The 17414-nt window shown below is 47.0% G+C and overlaps 1 protein-coding gene and 1 long non-coding RNA gene across 2 annotated transcripts in view; one reads left to right on the top strand and one right to left on the bottom strand.

Moving 5' to 3' along the window:
• Positions 1 to 17414, bottom strand: part of LOC311589465 — an 80602-nt gene that overhangs the window by 17162 nt on the left and 46026 nt on the right. The gene's annotated exons all lie outside the window — the stretch shown is intronic.
• Positions 1 to 17414, top strand: part of CLYBL (citramalyl-CoA lyase) — a 211671-nt gene that overhangs the window by 191584 nt on the left and 2673 nt on the right. The window contains exon 7 of the mRNA XM_084767908.1: positions 928 to 1052. Coding sequence (XP_084624034.1) covers positions 928 to 1052 — 125 coding nt within the window. The remainder of the gene's footprint in view (positions 1 to 927; positions 1053 to 17414) is intronic.

The raw sequence follows: 17414 nt of genomic DNA, 5'->3' as shown, positions 1-17414 counted from the left end.
GTAAATTATATTGCATTTTATTAATGACCTGATTAAGTACCATACGTGTCTGATTGTTAAATTTTTTTTATTATTATTAAGAGTGTTATAATTGCATAGAATCCTTTGAGGCCTGTGTATGGATGGGACTTTTATTAAAATCCTTAAATTTCAAAAAGAATCAAAGATTTTAAAAGGTATTTTTACATAGATATAATTTCTTATAATTTAAAAAGCCCCAACTATCATGCCATTAAAAAAAGGGAAGATTTGTATATATTTTTGGATAGATAAATTTTCTCTAATCCTTTTAAAATAGAATTTAAAATTTTTTAATTAGAATAATTTAGGTGTCATAGTACCCCAATCTGCCTTTTAGTTTACAACTCTAGACGTATTTTCATTGAAATAGACATGTTTAAAATGACACACTCCAAAAGAAAATGAAGACTATCGTGGCAAGGCAAGATTTGGCATTAATGTGGTCATAGTGTCTGCTGTGGCGTAAATGACAATTGACATGTCGTTGGTATAAGAGCTACAGGAAGTAGCACAGCCATCCAAAATATGCAGAGGACAGCTTGTTCAGTTTGAGAGAACTCTCATAGAGTTTCATTCTGCCTTTAACTCAAAATAATTTGCAGACACCCTCCAGTTAAAATCCAAGCAGAATATCTATCCAACAAGCCGCCTTGCCCAGCCACCTGTAACTTAGAAAGGAGAGATTTTTCTGCTCCGAGGTGGCACAGTTGTTCCCGTAGTTGGTGTTTGTTCTTATGTGGTTTTCTGGAAAAGCCTGTCTGGTTGTGTGTTTTGTTTGGCGGTGCTCGGTTCGTCAGCACCTACCCTGTGAGGCACTCAGGATGTCCCGAGCTGGGCCGGGCGTGCGCACCTGGTTTGTGCGCGGTGTCTGTGCCCAAGCCTCCAGCGTGCTTCCTCTCTCTGCAGGTAAACAGGTCATCCACCCTAACCAGATCTCAGTGGTGCAAGAACAGTTTACTCCAACCCTGGAAAAAATTCAGTGGGCTGAAGAACTGATTGCTGCCTTCAAAGAGCACCAGCACTTGGGAAAGGTAAATGTTTCGTCAATGCCTGTGGTAATGCTGGGGTTTAAAATACTACGGGCAAGGATGGAAAGAAGCAATACTGTTTGGATGACTTAAGGAGAGAGGGGAAATGTGGGGGTGGAAGGAAAATTTGTCAATGAGAAAATCACTGAAGGCAGACAACCGTCCCTTTCCCTAAATATCTCATGAATTGATTTCTCTCTTGTTTTATTATTTTTTTTTTCCTCATAAGCTATATTGGCAGCCTTGGAAAAAGTAAACGTCGCTCCCAGGTTCTGTCACATAGTCTTCAGTGCGGCACTTGTATGAAAATAATTTCAGATCAAAAGTGAGGGCACGTCATAACGAAATGAGCACAGTTTGACCACACGGTTCTTGTGGGGAAGAGAGATAAATTTTAAGTTATTTTAATTAGGGCAAGGGGGAGGGGGGAATGTTTAGGGAAAAAAAGCGCTACCATTTCCTCCAGTTTAGTCATTTAGGAGTGGGAGGTTGTAGATGGATTTGCACTGATTTCTGGACCTGAGATTTGGAAAGAATGAAAGGCAAATTAACACCGAGTATGGTTGTTCCAATTTAGTGCTTCATTGAGCCTGGCGTCTCCCGCTCGGTGGGTCTCTGCTATGTAAATATTGCGGTGGTAATGTACAATCTGTCCCCACTTTGTGCCAGTAACACTTAAATTAGGTGTCGCCTGAAGGAAGATTTTATGCTAGTTGCAGCATTGTCAGTTAATTATCTTAAAGGTTATTTGCAATAATACCGTTTGCCTCTTTTTCAGAGGGATGGGGGAGCGTTGCATTTATAAATCTATTCTGGAGATAATCTCTCCTCTCACCCTGTGACTTCTGAGTGAAGTTGTTGTGTCTTCCCCTCCAGAATTACTTAGGTGAAAAAGAATGCTGAAATATTACTAAAGTCCTCAATGTTAGATACTCGCCCCTGTAAAAATAAATAAGTAAAAAGAGAAGAAGCAAAAACTGGTTTTCAGTGGTAGACCTGTGACACTCGTGTGAGACATGTCCTTCACCTGTCCCCTGGAAACTTCAAGACTTATACAGATGGGGAACAGAATTAAATAGGCCATTCCCTATAGATGTCTGCCTTCAACCGTCACCAAGTGTATACACACACACACACACACACACACACACACACACACACACACATGAGAGAGAGAGAGAGAGAGAGAGAGAGAGAGAGAGAAGAGAGAGAGGGAGAGACTGACCTTCGTATAGACTCCAAAGGCAGAAGATCTACATAGAAAAGATCCCATTTGGATATTATACCAATTTTATGATAAATAGCATTTTTTCTCATTTTGTGTCAATGGTGGCCATCAAAAATATTATATACTTCACCGAAAACTAATTCTAAGTTGACATTGTATTTTATGTTTATTTCTGTATTCCAACCCATAATGAAGCTTGCCTGTGGGGGGACACCATATTCACCTAGAAAGAAAAGCTGTGTGCTTTCATTGACATGTGCAAACAATTCCATCCATCTCCCTCCCATACACCTGTGTGTGTGCCAAAACACCTGCACTCACACATGCACACACACGTGCGCATGCGCATGTGCACATACACGCTCACACACACACACTATGTGCCCTTCCCCCTCAGTTCCTCCTTACGCCGACAATGTCCAAGTGATAAACGCTACTTGAAATAGTAAACTGAAAAAAAAAAAAAAGAAATAGTAAACTGAGGCAGCAATTGCTCTCTTAAGATGGCAGACAGATCCGGGTGTGGCTGGCTCACACTGGGTCATACTGAAGACCTTAGGTCCCAACTTCAGCAGCTCCCTCTCCCTGCCATTCCTGAGCAAAGACTACAGCCTGCACCCCGTCCTCCGTTCCGCTCTAGCTGGGAAATGTTATTCCTAGGGAAAACTGCCCAGGCCTTTCATAATGGCGATGTAAATGTTAAATTCTGGCCCTTTTTTTCTTTTTATTCTCCAAGTAAGAAGTGCCCCCTCTTGTTGGGGTGTAATTGGGGCACAAGCTTTCGCAAGCGTATGGCAGGCCAGCTTCCCTTTACCACAGACCACGGTGCCGCCTATTAGGTCATTTCTTCTCTGTCTGCTTTGTGGAGGTTTGTCCCCTACAGCAAATGGCCCTGGTTCTTTTTGTCGGGCAAGGTTTAAATGAGTCAAGTAATGGAGCCTCCAGTAGGGACATACGGCGATTTTTACCCAGTTAGCATGATTCTTTCACTGTGCCCATAAGCTGGCTGGCCTCGGACACTGGGCCTGCGAGTAGGTGCCTCTGTGTCGTGAGAGGTTCTTGCGGTTTAAAATAGCGTGTGAGTTCTTTTGGAGAGGGTATTAAAATAATAATAATAACAAGCCCCCAGTAGTAGGAAGAAGTGTCACCTCCAACCAACAAACATTTAATCTGTTTTAGTTCAAATGTGTTTTCATTTATGAAAAATACGAACCCCCGCCCGGATATTTTGTCCGACGCACAGATGACTCCTGAAGATGAGAAATGGATGGCTTGCACCCTGTTGAGGTGCTCGTGGACTTCCCTAAGGCCTTGTCCCTCTCCTCTGATGAAAAGTTCATTTAATTAATTGCTTTAAGTAGAAACGGTCCAAGAAGGCAATATGATGTTGCCTTCTTTCCTTCTCCCCCCCACCCCCCCACCCCACCCCCACCCCCGTCTTCAGTTATATCCTTTCCGCTTGGAGATTGAAGCGTGCCTGACGCTGGCAGTTAGCACAGGGTCGGTTATGTTTTCTGGGGTGATAACGGTACTGGTGAGAGGCCTACCTCTTCTCCCTGCCCCTAAGTGACAACAAACACAGGAAGGCTCATATCACAAGCAGGTGAGTTGCTGGGGCTGAGACTTTGATCACTCGGTCTTCTTTTCTTTTAGTTAGGAGTTTCATGAAAATTACGTCCAATGCACGTGGTCTGAGAACATGTGAGAAACAATTTACCTTGGAAAAACAATGACGCTCAACCCACTAGTCATCACCGCTTGACAGGTGACAGTGCTCAGAAGAGGCTGGCGTGAGCCAGTTCTTACCTGACACAGCCATCCCTTTTAATAAGAGACTGAGCAGTAGATGGAAATTTGGGAACTTAGCTTGGCTTCTCTTATTAAAATCTGCTGCAAAAATGTTATTCAGCATAAGCTATTTCTGTTTTAATTCCTAGGAAGTAAAATATTTGTGATTTAACTGACATTATTGACCCGACAGATTCTTTCTTCCTTCTAAAAAAAAAAAAAATGTATTCTGAGTTAGAACCTACAAGCCATTAGGTCCTCCACCTTCACCTGGTAAAGTATTTTAGCTGGGATAAATCATTTCCATGTGATTTGCATTAAAAGTATAAAATATTTTCTGTAAAATTATCCATTTGTAATCTATTTATCTATACATATTTCTTTTTTCATAGTGTCATTTTTTAAAATATATTATCTGGAAATTCTCCATTCAGAACTGGATTTAGTGTTTGCTTAATGAAGAAACGTGGCTTTCTTGTGCATATTTATTTTGATCCACTTAGAATTACATAATGTGAAAACTGGATAATTACAGTAGGAACTTCTCAAGTCGTTAGTTACTGTTGGGATCAATAGAAACTGTAATTACACAGAATTAAGTGCCTATAACATGCATATCAATACAATCTGTAGCAGCATATTGGATCTGGTGTGTTTTTCACATCTGTATTATGCTGCTGCTGCTAAGGCTTTCCTCGAATTCATCGCTTATTAGACAAACATGACGGCTCAAGGAAACAGCTCGTTGCTTTTTTAAAAATGATTGCTAATCAACGGAAATCATTTCTTTTCAATACGTGAAAACATGGACGGCTTGGTGAGTCCAAGTGTCATCCCTGCACAGGGCTTTTGGGCGTGCAAGTCACTGCCTCCTTCCAGTGTGAAAGAGCAGGAAGGGACAGCCAATATGTGCCTATCACTTATGATGAGCTCTTTGAGGCCCTTTGTTTGGACAGACAGATTGCTGTGGTACTGGCTCCAACCCTGAGTTTGATTCAGTTTTCCAGGCAATCTCTTTTTTATTCCCATCATTTCTCTGAGTGCGTCATGTGGGTCTGGAACGGTTTTGTTTGAACAATTTTTTAACAGTTTTCACTCATTACAGCTTCATAAGCTGACTAAACACCAAGTGAGGGGGGAGGGGGAGGGGGGACTTTGTTCAAGATCTAGGTCCCCTTGACAATGACAAAGGTCAAAGACAAAGTCAGTAGTGACCTGAGGACTGTAAATATTACATTTAACTGGAACACACGCCTGTTTCCCTCGCGAAGGAGCAACAGTGCGAGCTAATGAGCTGATGTTAATAAACAGTTCCTATGTGTGGATTATCAGTGACAAGCAATCTCTTATTAAAGCAGAAAAGAGAAGTTGGTTCCTTTTCAACTCAGAAACTGCCAGCTGCACTAAGTCACCCCCTCCCAGATACGGAGAGCGAGTGGCTTTCATAGGTATGGCTGCAGCTCCCCACCTTTCCTTTAGCCTTCTGAGTGCGGGGCTTTTATAAAAAGAAATGCTGTTCGGTCCAGATGGCTCTCTCCAAGCCTCCCTGAGAGAAGCTGGGAGAGATCTCCCCAGCCAAAAATATTGTTCCCACTTGTTCAAGTGCCAGAAAGCCCACTGCCCCTCTTTCGCACAGATCAAATAAACCTATCTAAAGATTCGGTGGTTTTCTTTCTTAGCTGAAAGAGCTGAGCCACTAATAAATGACCCAGCCACCCCTCACCACCTTTCCCATCTATTTCTGAGCAGCAACATTGGGACCAGCACCCGGTGAATCCCGGTGAGAATTAAAGATGGGCAGAAGTTTACTTCTGAGATGCCGGGTAATTGCTTTTTCCCTTGTGCCCTGTTCATCTAGAGTTTTCAGAGCTGTAGGCTATATCCAGCCCTTAGGAAGTCTGGGCCCACCGGCGATGACTTTATCATGGATTTGATATGCAACAAACTGCAATTAAAAAAGAAAGAAAGAAAGGAAAAAACATTCAACGTATGGCAGTGGGATTTTGTGTGGCTCACCACTAGGCTCATTGTTTTTTTACAGGTAAATGGTCGGTCCTGCATTAAGGGATAAGAGGGTTTTGGTTTGATTTGGTGTTTTATTTCCATTTTTTAAAAAATAAGGTTAGGTTTGCTAACTTTTTAAATTATTGGCTTCATCTTTAATATGATTCTTTCATCATTGTGAGAGGGGTAGTTCAGATTCATACACAGCGGAGAACCAGCAAGCCTCTCCCTGGTCCTCATCCTGGCTCTCCCGCCCTCCCTGCTGACTTTGTCCACCCACCCTGCCCCAGAAGGCCTCTTGCTTGGTTCAGTCCACTCAGAGGAAGGCTGGGGAAACCCTAGCAACAAGGCCTCCTGTGGCCCAAAGCTGAGCTTTAGCACCCTCAGCACCCAGCCAGGCCACACAGGCCGGGAGTCAGCCTCCCCCGGCTTCCTGTTTTCTCTGCTTGTCTACGTGGCTTCCATTGTCACGCACCTGTCTGAACCCTAACCTCTGTCCGTATCTCCTCCCCTTCAAAACGGGCTACAGGAGAATTTAAACTGTTGCTGCTTTTAAGGTTTATTTTTAGTTACTACGTGCATGGTGTGTGTGTGTGTGTGTGTGTGTGTGTGTGTGTGTGTGTGTGTGTGTGTGAATGTGGTGCCTGTGGAGGTTCGAGGTATGGGGTATACCTTGGAGCTGCTCGTGAGCTGCCTGGTGTGGAAGCCGGAAAGGATGTGCCATCTCTCCAGCCCTGGTGTGTGTGTGTGTGTGTGTGTGTGTGTGTGTGTGTGTGTGTGTGTGTGTTTTATTTTATTTTTTATTTTTATTTTTTGGTGTTTTATGATGGAATTTTGTTGTTCTTATTTACATTAAAAGACAGAAAAAAATGACATTTTTATTTTATTAAAAATAAAAGTCAAGCATTTCTAGAACACTCTACTTTTCTAATTTTCCGCTTTACTGGGCCTTGATGGGAAAATCATGGAGCTGTCTCACTACCATCCTAGAAAAACAGAGAATGCTGTTTGCTGTCTCCACGTTTCCCTGTAGCATACTAGACAGAAATGGCCACTTAAAACACATTCAGGAAACACTACCGAACAGATTTCTTACACATTTCTAACTGTGATGAAAGCAAATTGCTGGGTTTTTGTTGTTGTTGGGTTTTTTGTTTGTTTGTTTTTTGTTTTTGTTTTTGTTTTTGTCTTTGTCTTTGAGACAGAGCTTTTCTATGTATCCCTGCCTGGCTTGGAACTCACTCTGAGGACCGGATGGCTTCAAAATAAAGCAATCCTCCAACTGCGGGTGTGTGCTGCCATGCGCCGCGTCTAACAGGATCTGTGATGTCGAATTATTGCTGTCTTTAGAAAGATGTAAAGCCTTTCCCCCGTCTGCTCTGCTTTAAGCAACAACAACTAAGTGTTCATGTAAGACCATTGGCAACTGATTTATTAAAAAAAAAAAAAAACGGCCTAGGAACTTAGTATTACTGGCTTCAGCTATTGGGGTGATACGGCTTTCCGTCGGCAATTATAGCTTACGTTTGGCGTGAAGTGTTGTTTGGTTACTAAGCAGCTGAGAATGGCTTCTGACCCGTCCATCCCCACCAAGTGCTGGGATTACCGGAGTTTACCAGCATTCCTCATTTGACGTGGTGCTGAAGACGAAACCCCTGTTCCCTTTCCACTAGGCAAACTTTCTACCAAACAAGCTAGATAGCTCCAGCCCACCATGAAGTGTTTCAAATGAAGCAAAAAATATTTACGCACTTGGCCAGCTAATGCTGAAGGCATAGTGTGAGGAAACCCTGGGCGATCCCAGCACCAAGGAAGTGCAGCCAAGGGCAGGCAGGAGAAGTCAGGCAGAAATGGAATGGCCACCAAACACTGCAACACTAACCGTTATACACTGACAGTGGATGAATTTTGTGGTGTGCAAGTCATTCAATAAACCTTTTTCAAGGGGGAAAAACAACAAGTCTGGAAATATAACCACAAAATTGAATCTGCCAGCAAATTTTAGGAAGTTGATTAGATTTCAGTACTCACAGACATCCTTAGCAAATCGCTTCCTGTATTGCCTGATTTTCCTTACTCAAAGATGCTTAGAACAAAGGCTTGTCTCCTATCAGCCCACTCTCCTGGGTATTTTCAAGGTAAATCCTGTTGCCTGTGTTTCAGAGGGCGGCCTCTAAGCACGCCACCTGGTCTCCCTGCGCTTGGTAAATTAGAGACGACCCTGGTCCACAGAGCCCCTCCATCCGTACAGACTGATCACAGATCAAGAGAACCTCGGAGATTTCCAGCCCTGGTGCCTTCCAAAGCCGCGTCCCAGAACCCTCGCTTCCCCTGACTTCCTGCATTAACCTTACGGAGGATGACACATAGATGGCTCTCCATTTTCTGCCGAGAGTGAGAACTAAGTAATTTTATGTCTCCTCTTTACAAGGCTAGGTGTGAGCACTGTCCCCATTCCGTCTCTGTCGGCCCCTTTCACGTTCTGGAAATTTGCCCTGGTTTTTTATAGACACCTCTGGCCATTTGTCATTGTTTTCTGATTCTGGATCTTTGACGGGCATTTTCTCTATGTCTCTAGGTTCTTGTAAGGCTGTTTATCTTTGTCATGTATCTAGCACTTTGGAATCTGGCTTCTTTCCTTTTTTTCTTTTAGGATTTATTTATTTATTTTATGTGGGTGGGCATTCGGTCTGCATGTGTGTCTGCACACCAAAAGAGGGCACTGGGTCCAATGGTACGACAGCCTCAGACAGGTGTGAGCCGCCACGTGGGTTCTGGGAATTGAACCCAGGGCCTGCCTCTGGAAGAGCAGCCAGTGCTCTTAACCACTGAGCCATCTCCCCTGCCCCTGAATCTAGTTTCTTAAAGAGATGGATGTGTTTACAACACCCGTGGGTGCTCAGAGGGCATGGGAGTTGAGTTTGTACTCTGCCTCTCCTCCTCCTATTTCATGTCTCTAATGATGTCTCTCAAACCGCTAAAGCCACTCTGGAACCCAACCCGGCCAGCTACATGTCGGCTGCTGCTGGTGCAGTAGCTGTTGGAGTAGGGGTCCTTGTATTTTGGCAGTGGAAGACCTGTCACTGCAGAGGTGATGCCACTCACTAACAGGTCTCATTGACAGAGAGCCTGTAAGGCCGTCATATGAATCCTTTAATCTTTACAACGCTATGGACAAGTTTGATGGTCCCTCTGTGTGGAGGATAGCCCTTAGACCAGCACTTCCCAGCCTTCCTAGTGCTACGGCCTTTTGTGTAGTTTCTTGTGTTGTGGTGACCCCCCCAAACCATACAATTATTTCACTGCGACTTCATAACTGTATTATTGCCACTGTCATGACTCAGAACATAAATGTCTGATATCTGACACCCCCGCCAGACACACACACAAGGGGGTCTCAACCCACAGGTTGAGAACCACTGCCCTCTGTGGCGCACAGGGCTCCCAGTTCCCACACAGGCCAGGCCTGACTAGAGCTATGTGTCCACCACACCGAAGCTTGCGTGCTGCTCCGCACCAGTGGCTCTGTGCTGTGAGTTCTGAAAGCCGTGGGCGCTACAGGAAGTTGTAGGGAAGGAGTGGAAGGCCCTCTCCAGGCTCTGAGGCAGTAGCTGAGGACCCTCCCAGGTGCCGAGTAGGTGGCGGCCACCCAGGTCCTCTTGCGTTCCCAGTCAGGGGCACAGCCCGTTCATGTAAATGGGCTGTAAGTGGGATGTGCCTGGTGGTCCTCACTGGACCACTTGTGCTGGGCTCTCACCCGGTTCACCTCGAGATACATGAGCGCCTGGCAGTAAGAGTAAATGGCTGCTGGATTAAAATGTAAAAGACTGTTAAAATATCCATCAGATTATCACTATAAACGGAAGCATTAAGGGGGGGGGCATGTTCTTTTATCTCCCTTGTAAATAAACATGGGTTTTCTTTGTGTAGCCCCATCTGTCCTGGGACTCGCTCTGTAGGCCAGGCTGACCTCAGACATGTAGTGATCTACCTGCCTCCGCGTGGGGTGAAAGGCACACGACACCATCACCTAGCTACATGCTGCTTTAAAAAAATGTATGTCATAAAACAAAGGGGCACATTTTGGGGTTTGCTGACTAGGAGTGAGGATTTGGAGGTTCCTCTTTTCACAAGATTCTTGAGGTGGCTAGCTGACACTGAATCCCAGGGTTTGCATCTCTAAGGCTGGACCCAGGGCTCAGCAGACAAAAGCACAAAAGCGCTTGCTTTGGAGCTGGTGAGCCAAGTCACCCCCAGAGCCTGTGGTGGAAGGAGGCAACTACAAAAAGTTGTCTACACACACACACACACACACACACACACACACACACACGCAGGTTACACTACATTATCTTTGAAAATAGGACTGAGGAAGATGAGGCACAGATTTGCCTTGAGTCTGAGGTTAGCCTGGACTATATAGTGAATTCCAGGCCAACCTGGTATACATAGCAAGACCTTGTCTCAAATACATAAAATATTTTGTAAATGTATAAAAATACAATCCACCTGACATGGTGGCACACACCTGCAACCCCAGCAGAGGCAGAGGTAGGTGGGTCTCTGAGTTTGAGACTAGCCTGGCCTACATAGTGAGTTCCTGGACAGCCAAGGCTCTACAGAGAAACCCTGTCTCAAAAAACAAACAAACGAACCAAAAACGTACAATTGGAATGAAAGTTCTTGGGGCCGAGGTGTCACAAGGTGGAAGGAACATATGCTTAGCCTGTGTGTGGCCTGGGTTCAAACTCCTGCACAAAAAGAAGAAGAAGGAGGAGGAGGAGGAGGAGGAGGAGGAGGAGGAGAAGAAGAAGAAGAAGAAGAGGGAAAAAAATTTAACTTTTTGGCAATAGATCTTTCTAACAATGTTGCCCTCCCAGGTTTTAGTCTGGAGACTGTCATCACTGGGGGCTGCAGTTTATAGAACAGAAAGTATGGTTGTTAACGCAGTTGCTAAGGGAACCCTCCCATCTCCTCTGGAAGGGAAACTGTCCTCTCCCTACCGGCTCATCTCCTAGTGCTGGGGTCAGGGTACAAAGCCAGAGCACCTACTCCTAAAAGTCCTAAAGCAAGGCTGGGGTGGGGTTTCCCAGTGCCTAGGCTCCTGCTTTGGCGGGAGGAGCATTGGTGGTAGTGCAGGCAGCCAAGGGAGAGCATCACCAGCTCCTGCCACCTGCAAGTTAAGGTGCTGTGTCCCAGGCTAGCCCATCAGCCTGTGAACCATCAGAACCATGGCCTCTCTTCCAGACCTCTTTAATTCAGACCACATTTGGCCCCCTTTCCTCAGAGTTAAAGAAGCCCTTCAGCCGATGAGCAGATGAGCAGAAAGGAAGGCCTAATGCCCTACACTGCCTTTACAGGGCTGAGGTTCTAGGCCTACCTCACTGATAACGTGAACCAGGGAGTCTCCGCTGGCCACAGACACAGGACTCCCTGCAGACCTCACGCATGCTTCTGTATGGATAGTCTCCTGTTTCCCAAAACTCTTCCACATATCCGTTTGACATCCTGACCTGAGCCTGACTTTAAAGAACACCTGCTCCTAGTCAGGCATGGTGGCGCACACCTTTACTCCCATCACAGAGGTAGAGGCAGGCAGAACTCTCGAGTTCTAGGACCAGCCTGGTCTACAGAGTGAGTTCCAGGACATCCAGGGCTACACAGAGAAACCCTGTCTGGACATAGCAGAAATAGATTTAAAAAGCAAAACTAAAACCGCCTGTTCCTCCAAGTTCTCTCCTGCTTGAACTGACCCTAATTTTGGCAGCGTCTTCTCTCTGATTTCCTTGACTCTTAGGTACTGCAAGTGTGACACACTTGATTCCCCTTGAATGGTTCAGCCATTCACACTAGTTAGCATGACCTCAACTCAACATTACCAGTTTTGAGGTCAGCCACTGTGTCCTGCTGGAGATGTGGGTATTGGTCAGCTAACCAGTGTTACCAGACCTGCGAAGGACCAAGACACTTCAGATAAAATGTCTTATTCCATCTTCTAACATGCCCCACCCTCTGAGTCCCACTGGGATAACTGCCCTGTGCCCTGGTCACTCTTTTCCTGTCGCCCCACTTCTCCTCATAACTTGTTACCCCTCCTTCATTTCTACACTTGAGTGTACTTGCTACAGAGTCATGGGCTTTTCTCTAAGTCTTCTGTTGAGTGCTCTTGCACATTGTACCTGTGGCACGGGGTGCACACGCTCATCTGTCTGAAGTCCATCATTCCTACAGATGTCACTTAACACCTCCTGCATTCAATGAAAACTTCGTGAGGCCAAGAACACATCCACTGTGTACCCTGCGGTAGCAAACCCCCTGGCCCCTCCTAACTATACCAAGCATGCTATAGGCTTTAGCTATGTTGAACCTGAAGAGTTGAGAACCAGGGTCCCACACAGTTTGGCAGGGTCAGAGGCAGGATTCCAGGTCCCTGAGACCAATTGGTCTGGACCCTCAGTGCATGTGTCAGAGCAACTTATGCAGCCACTGATCATGCACAGTAGCAACACTTTGCTCAGAAAAATCACATTTGGCGTCTAAAATAAAGAAAAGATAAAGGCCCAGTCACAACCCCTTAAAGCCTTGCCATTCCCCACTTCCCAGTCTCCTCTTTTCCCCCTCCCTCCCTCCCGTCCCTCAGTGCTATGGCCTCCACATGCTAGGCCAATAGTCTACCGTGGAGCCGCCACCTTCAGCAGCCTTCCTTCAGTGTCTGTCGTCATTGTCAGGTCAGCCTTCGGGGCACGTCTTCTAGGTGCACAGCTTGAGAGGCACGAGGTGCTGGATGACGACCTCAACCTCAAGGACCTCCCAACATAGTAGAAAAAGCCAGCCCGGAAACCAGCGGTGACCGAAGACGACGGACAAAACCGGTCATAGCCTTTCTGAAGTAAACAGCAGGGCATAACCAAAGAGACTGAATAACTCCACTGAGACAGCAACTTCAGACACCTTATAGCATCAGGAGTTTGTCAGGTAGAGGAACCAGCCTTGGGAAAGCACGTTGCTGTGGCGGGGGTGGGGAGGAGTTGGAGCCAGGTCTTAGAGTGCGTACTAGGAAGGTAGCGCTTGGTTCAGTCAGTCCCAAGGCAGTCAAGGGTTTAAACAAGTGAACAAGCCCACCTCCAGTATAGCAGTCAGATCAAAATGGGGGGTGGGGTGGGTAGGGGACCCCAGCTCTGTTAATGAGATCTCTGTCTAGCAGCCTGTCTGGCCACAGCACCCAAACTCTCATACCAAAGTGAACATCACAGGAAAATTGTCCAAGAATTCTGCCAGTGAAACAGCCGGAGGATAGGAAAGAAAAAGAAGTGCGTCCTGGGTAGGCGGTCAGTGAAAGCCCGGCACGCGGTGCACCTGTAGTCCCAGGGCTGACCCAGCCGGCCGCAGGCTGAGTGAAGACCCTGTCTCAAACTGTTAGGTGGAGGACAGTCTGGGAGACACCCAAGGTTGACCTCAGGCCCCACGCATGCACAGCCAACATCTGACTCGGGAACTTGACAGTGGTGAACACCGACAAAAAAGCATAGTGGTTCACACAGCTTTTAATTCCAACGTGTGGGAGGCTGAGACAGGCAGATCTGTGGGTTCCAGGCCATCCTGGTCTACAAAGCAAGTCCAGGACAGCCAGGGCTCTGTTACACAGAGAAGCCCTGTCTTGAAAAAACAAAATAAAAGAAAGAGGCCAGCAAGGTGGCCCAGAGGGTGCTCGCACTTTGCCTCCAGCCCTGGTAACCTGAGTTCGAGCCCTGCAGCCCTCAGGGTTCAAGGAGAAGACTGACTTCCGAGTCAACGCATGTGCCCGTGTGCCACCATGGGCATAAACACACAAGTAAGTGTAAAAATGTTCTAAGAGAGGAATATTAGAAATTCACTGGAAACAATTGTCTGAGTAGAAGGCCCAGTGGCTCGCGTCACCGGAAGAAACGAACGCTTTTGCACCACTGAGAGAGCCACAGCAACACCCCGCCTACATGGGCCAGAGAGCACCCTTGAACATCCAACTGTGAGCTGGGAAAGGGACAGCGACCATTTGAGCTGAGTGCGTAGCTCACTATCAGAAGACTGGCCTCAAGTGCACAAGAAGACAAAGAGTTCGTAGTAGTGTCGGCCCCCAGCAACCTGGTGCTTCGGTGTCCTGGAGAAGGACGAATGTTCAAAACAACCCTTCAGGTTCTGAGTGTCAGAAACTGACTTTCCTGTAGGTTCAGTCATTCTTCCTTCATCTGGCTTCATCTGGACACCATCATTCATCTGGGTCCTCCTGAAAGGAGGAGGGGGGCCCTGTTACTTCAGGGCTACTCTGAACCATCGGGTGTTTGTTGTGCTGGGCTAGTGCTTTACCACTGGGCTGCATGCCCAGCCCTCAGTGCCTATGGTCAGCAGGGATGTGTGTGATGTCTGCCAAGGGCCTAGCCGCTGCATGCCTGTGGAGGTCCGCAGGCTGGCGAGCAAGGTGCTGACTGGGAAGAAGCTTTCCACAGATCTGTCTGTCCTGAGGCACCTGCGGCTTTCCTTCCTTGTCTGCTCCCACAACTGGAAGCTCCCGGGGACAGGAATGGTGTCTTCCCCTCCTGTCCTACCTAAGTGGTTCCCCAGAGCCTGGCATGGCTGCTCTGTCCACTATGATCAGCAGTGACGTCCGAAAGACGTCCATTACTGTAAGAGGTCAGACCCGAGTGGTCTTACGCTTGGTAGCTTGGCCACTTCAACTCAGAGCAGCAAAAGCTCAAGGCCCCAAACTCAGCTGTGCGCTGGGATCATGGGACGACTCCTGGCCAGCCTTCAGGCCCTGATGGACCGAGCCCGGAGTCGGCACTTTTAACACACCCCCTCCAACACAAACGACACAGCCTAACGGGAACGGTTATTTGTGTTGGAGTCTGACTCAGCAAATCACAGAACATGATTAACACGGTTTTTCATCAAAAGGCTTTGACGAGCACACAGGATTTGAATCAGATAAACATGCTCTATGGCAGGAGAAGTGGCTCAGTGGCTCGCGCAGAGTACGGTTCCCAGCACCGTCACCAGGCAGCTCACGGCCACCTATCTGTCACTCCAGCCCCAAGGCCCCAATGCTGTCTTCTGGACTCCTGTGCACATCCCCCCACACAGATGAACACAGATGTGTATAATTTAAAATTAATCTTTAGAAAACAAACACAAAACCAAGGCGGTGGCAGCCAGCACAATTCCTTCATTCCCTGCACATCTAAGGCAGAGGCAGGCGGAACTCTGAGTTCCAGGCCAGCCTGGTCTACAGAGCGAGTTCTTGGACAGCCAAGACTACACAGAGAAACCCCGGCTCCAAAAACAAAACAAAACAAGACGAACAACAACAACAAAGAAAAAGGAAAACAAATGTCTTGTTCCCATTGTATCCTGTGTTAGCCTTGGCTGTCTTGGACTCACTTTGTAGAGCAGGCTGGCCTAGAACTCACAGTGACCCGCCTACCTCTGCCTCCCGAGTGCTGGGACTAAAGGTGTGCGCCACCGCTGCCTGGCCTCAGGTTCTTAACTTATAGGATGAGAATGATAAAGGCCTTGGGGACAGAAGGCAGACTGGGCAAGTGGAGAAGCAGGGCAGCAGGGACGGGGGCAAAGGGGAGTTGGTGCTGGGTGCACTTTTAGTTCTGCAAGCTAGAACAACCCGGAGCTCTGATGCACAGCACTATGGGTGTTGAGAACACTGATGCACTGTTTCTGTAAAATTAGCACAGATGGTCATTTTTTACAGTGTGTGTCTTCCACAGAAGTGAGAAGGGCTTTTGTGTGTTTGTGCAGCTGCGCGGGAAAGCCGGATGTCACTGGCAGGTTCCTCTAAGTCCATCTACCTTAATGTTTGAGACGGAGCCTCTCTGATCCTGGAGCACAGCGAGCCAGCTGAGCTAGACTGGCATGCCAGCATGCCTCAGGGGTGGTCCTGCTGCCGCTGCCCTGTCACTGGACTGCAGGCACACGCAGCAATGTCGGCCTTTTACTGGAGTCTCGGAGACTGTGCTCAGGTCCTCACTGCTTAGGAAAAAAAGCACTTTACCAACTGAGCCTCTTTCTCAGCCTTCGAAAAGATACTTTTCGTGGGGTGAATGGGAGCAGCTGATCTGCATGTTGTCGTGGGCAGCACTCATGAGGCCCAGTATGTGATGTTCCGGTGGTGAGCTCCAGGGCCAGTGGCTGGGCATTGCTGTTGTCAGCGTGGCTCTCAAGCACTTCATCCCAAGTACGGTATTGTTTAAAGGCATTAAAAAAAAAAAGATTTATTTACTTTTATGTGTACTACTGTTTGCCTCTATGTATGTATGTGCCTCATGTGCATGCAGTACCTGCAGAGACCAGAAGCCTTTGTGTCTCCTGGAAGTAGAGTTGCAGATAGTTGTGAGCCCCAAGTGGGCCCTGCAAATCCAACTCCACCCTCACCCTCAGCAGGAGCAGGCAGTGCTCTGACCATCGAAAATCTCTCCAGACCCTCAAAGAAGTCTTAACACGGTAACCTGAGTCTTCATTCTGATAGAAGTTCCTTGCATTTTTTTGAGATGGGATGTCAGCACTGGGCTTGGTGGCGCACACTTGTAATCCCAGCACTCGGGGAGGCAGAGACAGGTGGATCGCTGTGAGTTCGAGGCCAGCCTGGTCTACAAAGCGAGTCCAGGACAGCCAAGGCTACACAGAGAAACCCTGTCTTGAAAAACAAAAAGCAAACCGACAACAACAAAAGCATCATCTAGTGAAACAAATTCCTCCATCATCTTCAAACTGTCCCCCAAAAGCCAAGTAGCCTTTTAAAATAAGTTATCTTTCTTACATTGGTGTTCTGCTTACATGGGTGCATGTCTGTGTGATGGTGCAGAGTCTCCAGAACTAGAGTCACAGTCGTTCGCTGCCGTGTCGGTGCCGAGAACTGAACCCGCGTCCTCTGGAAGAGCAGCCAGTGTTCTTAACTGCTGAGCCATCTCTGCAGCCCCCAAGTAGCTTTTTGACAAGTTATATTTTTAAAAAAACAAGTCCTGACCTCCAGACTGTTTATGTTTCCTAGATAAAACCATACCTTAAAAAAGCAGGCAGATTATGAATTGATGTATGCAAGATCTTCTAACTCTGAGCACTGGGGGCCTCAGTCTACAGAGACAGAGGACACAGAGCAGGGGTGGTGCATCCTGTTTTTCCACTATAGTAAGAGAAACCAAGCCAGATCTGCCCCCAACAAGGAAAGAAACATTCTCTTGAGGTCTTAAAAAGCAGCTGGTAGTATTTCTCATCTCTGATGTGCACTGAAGGCAACACAATTTCAGGAGATGTGGCCTCCACCCAAAGGGATCACTTGATTCAGGACTCATGGGGGGGGG

This window comes from Acomys minous (genome assembly GCF_964271855.1).
Source record: "Acomys minous genome assembly, chromosome: 18".
Lineage (NCBI taxonomy): Eukaryota > Metazoa > Chordata > Mammalia > Rodentia > Muridae > Acomys > Acomys minous.
Note: the sequence above shows the minus strand (reverse complement) of the source record. Positions and strands in the feature narration are given on the sequence as shown.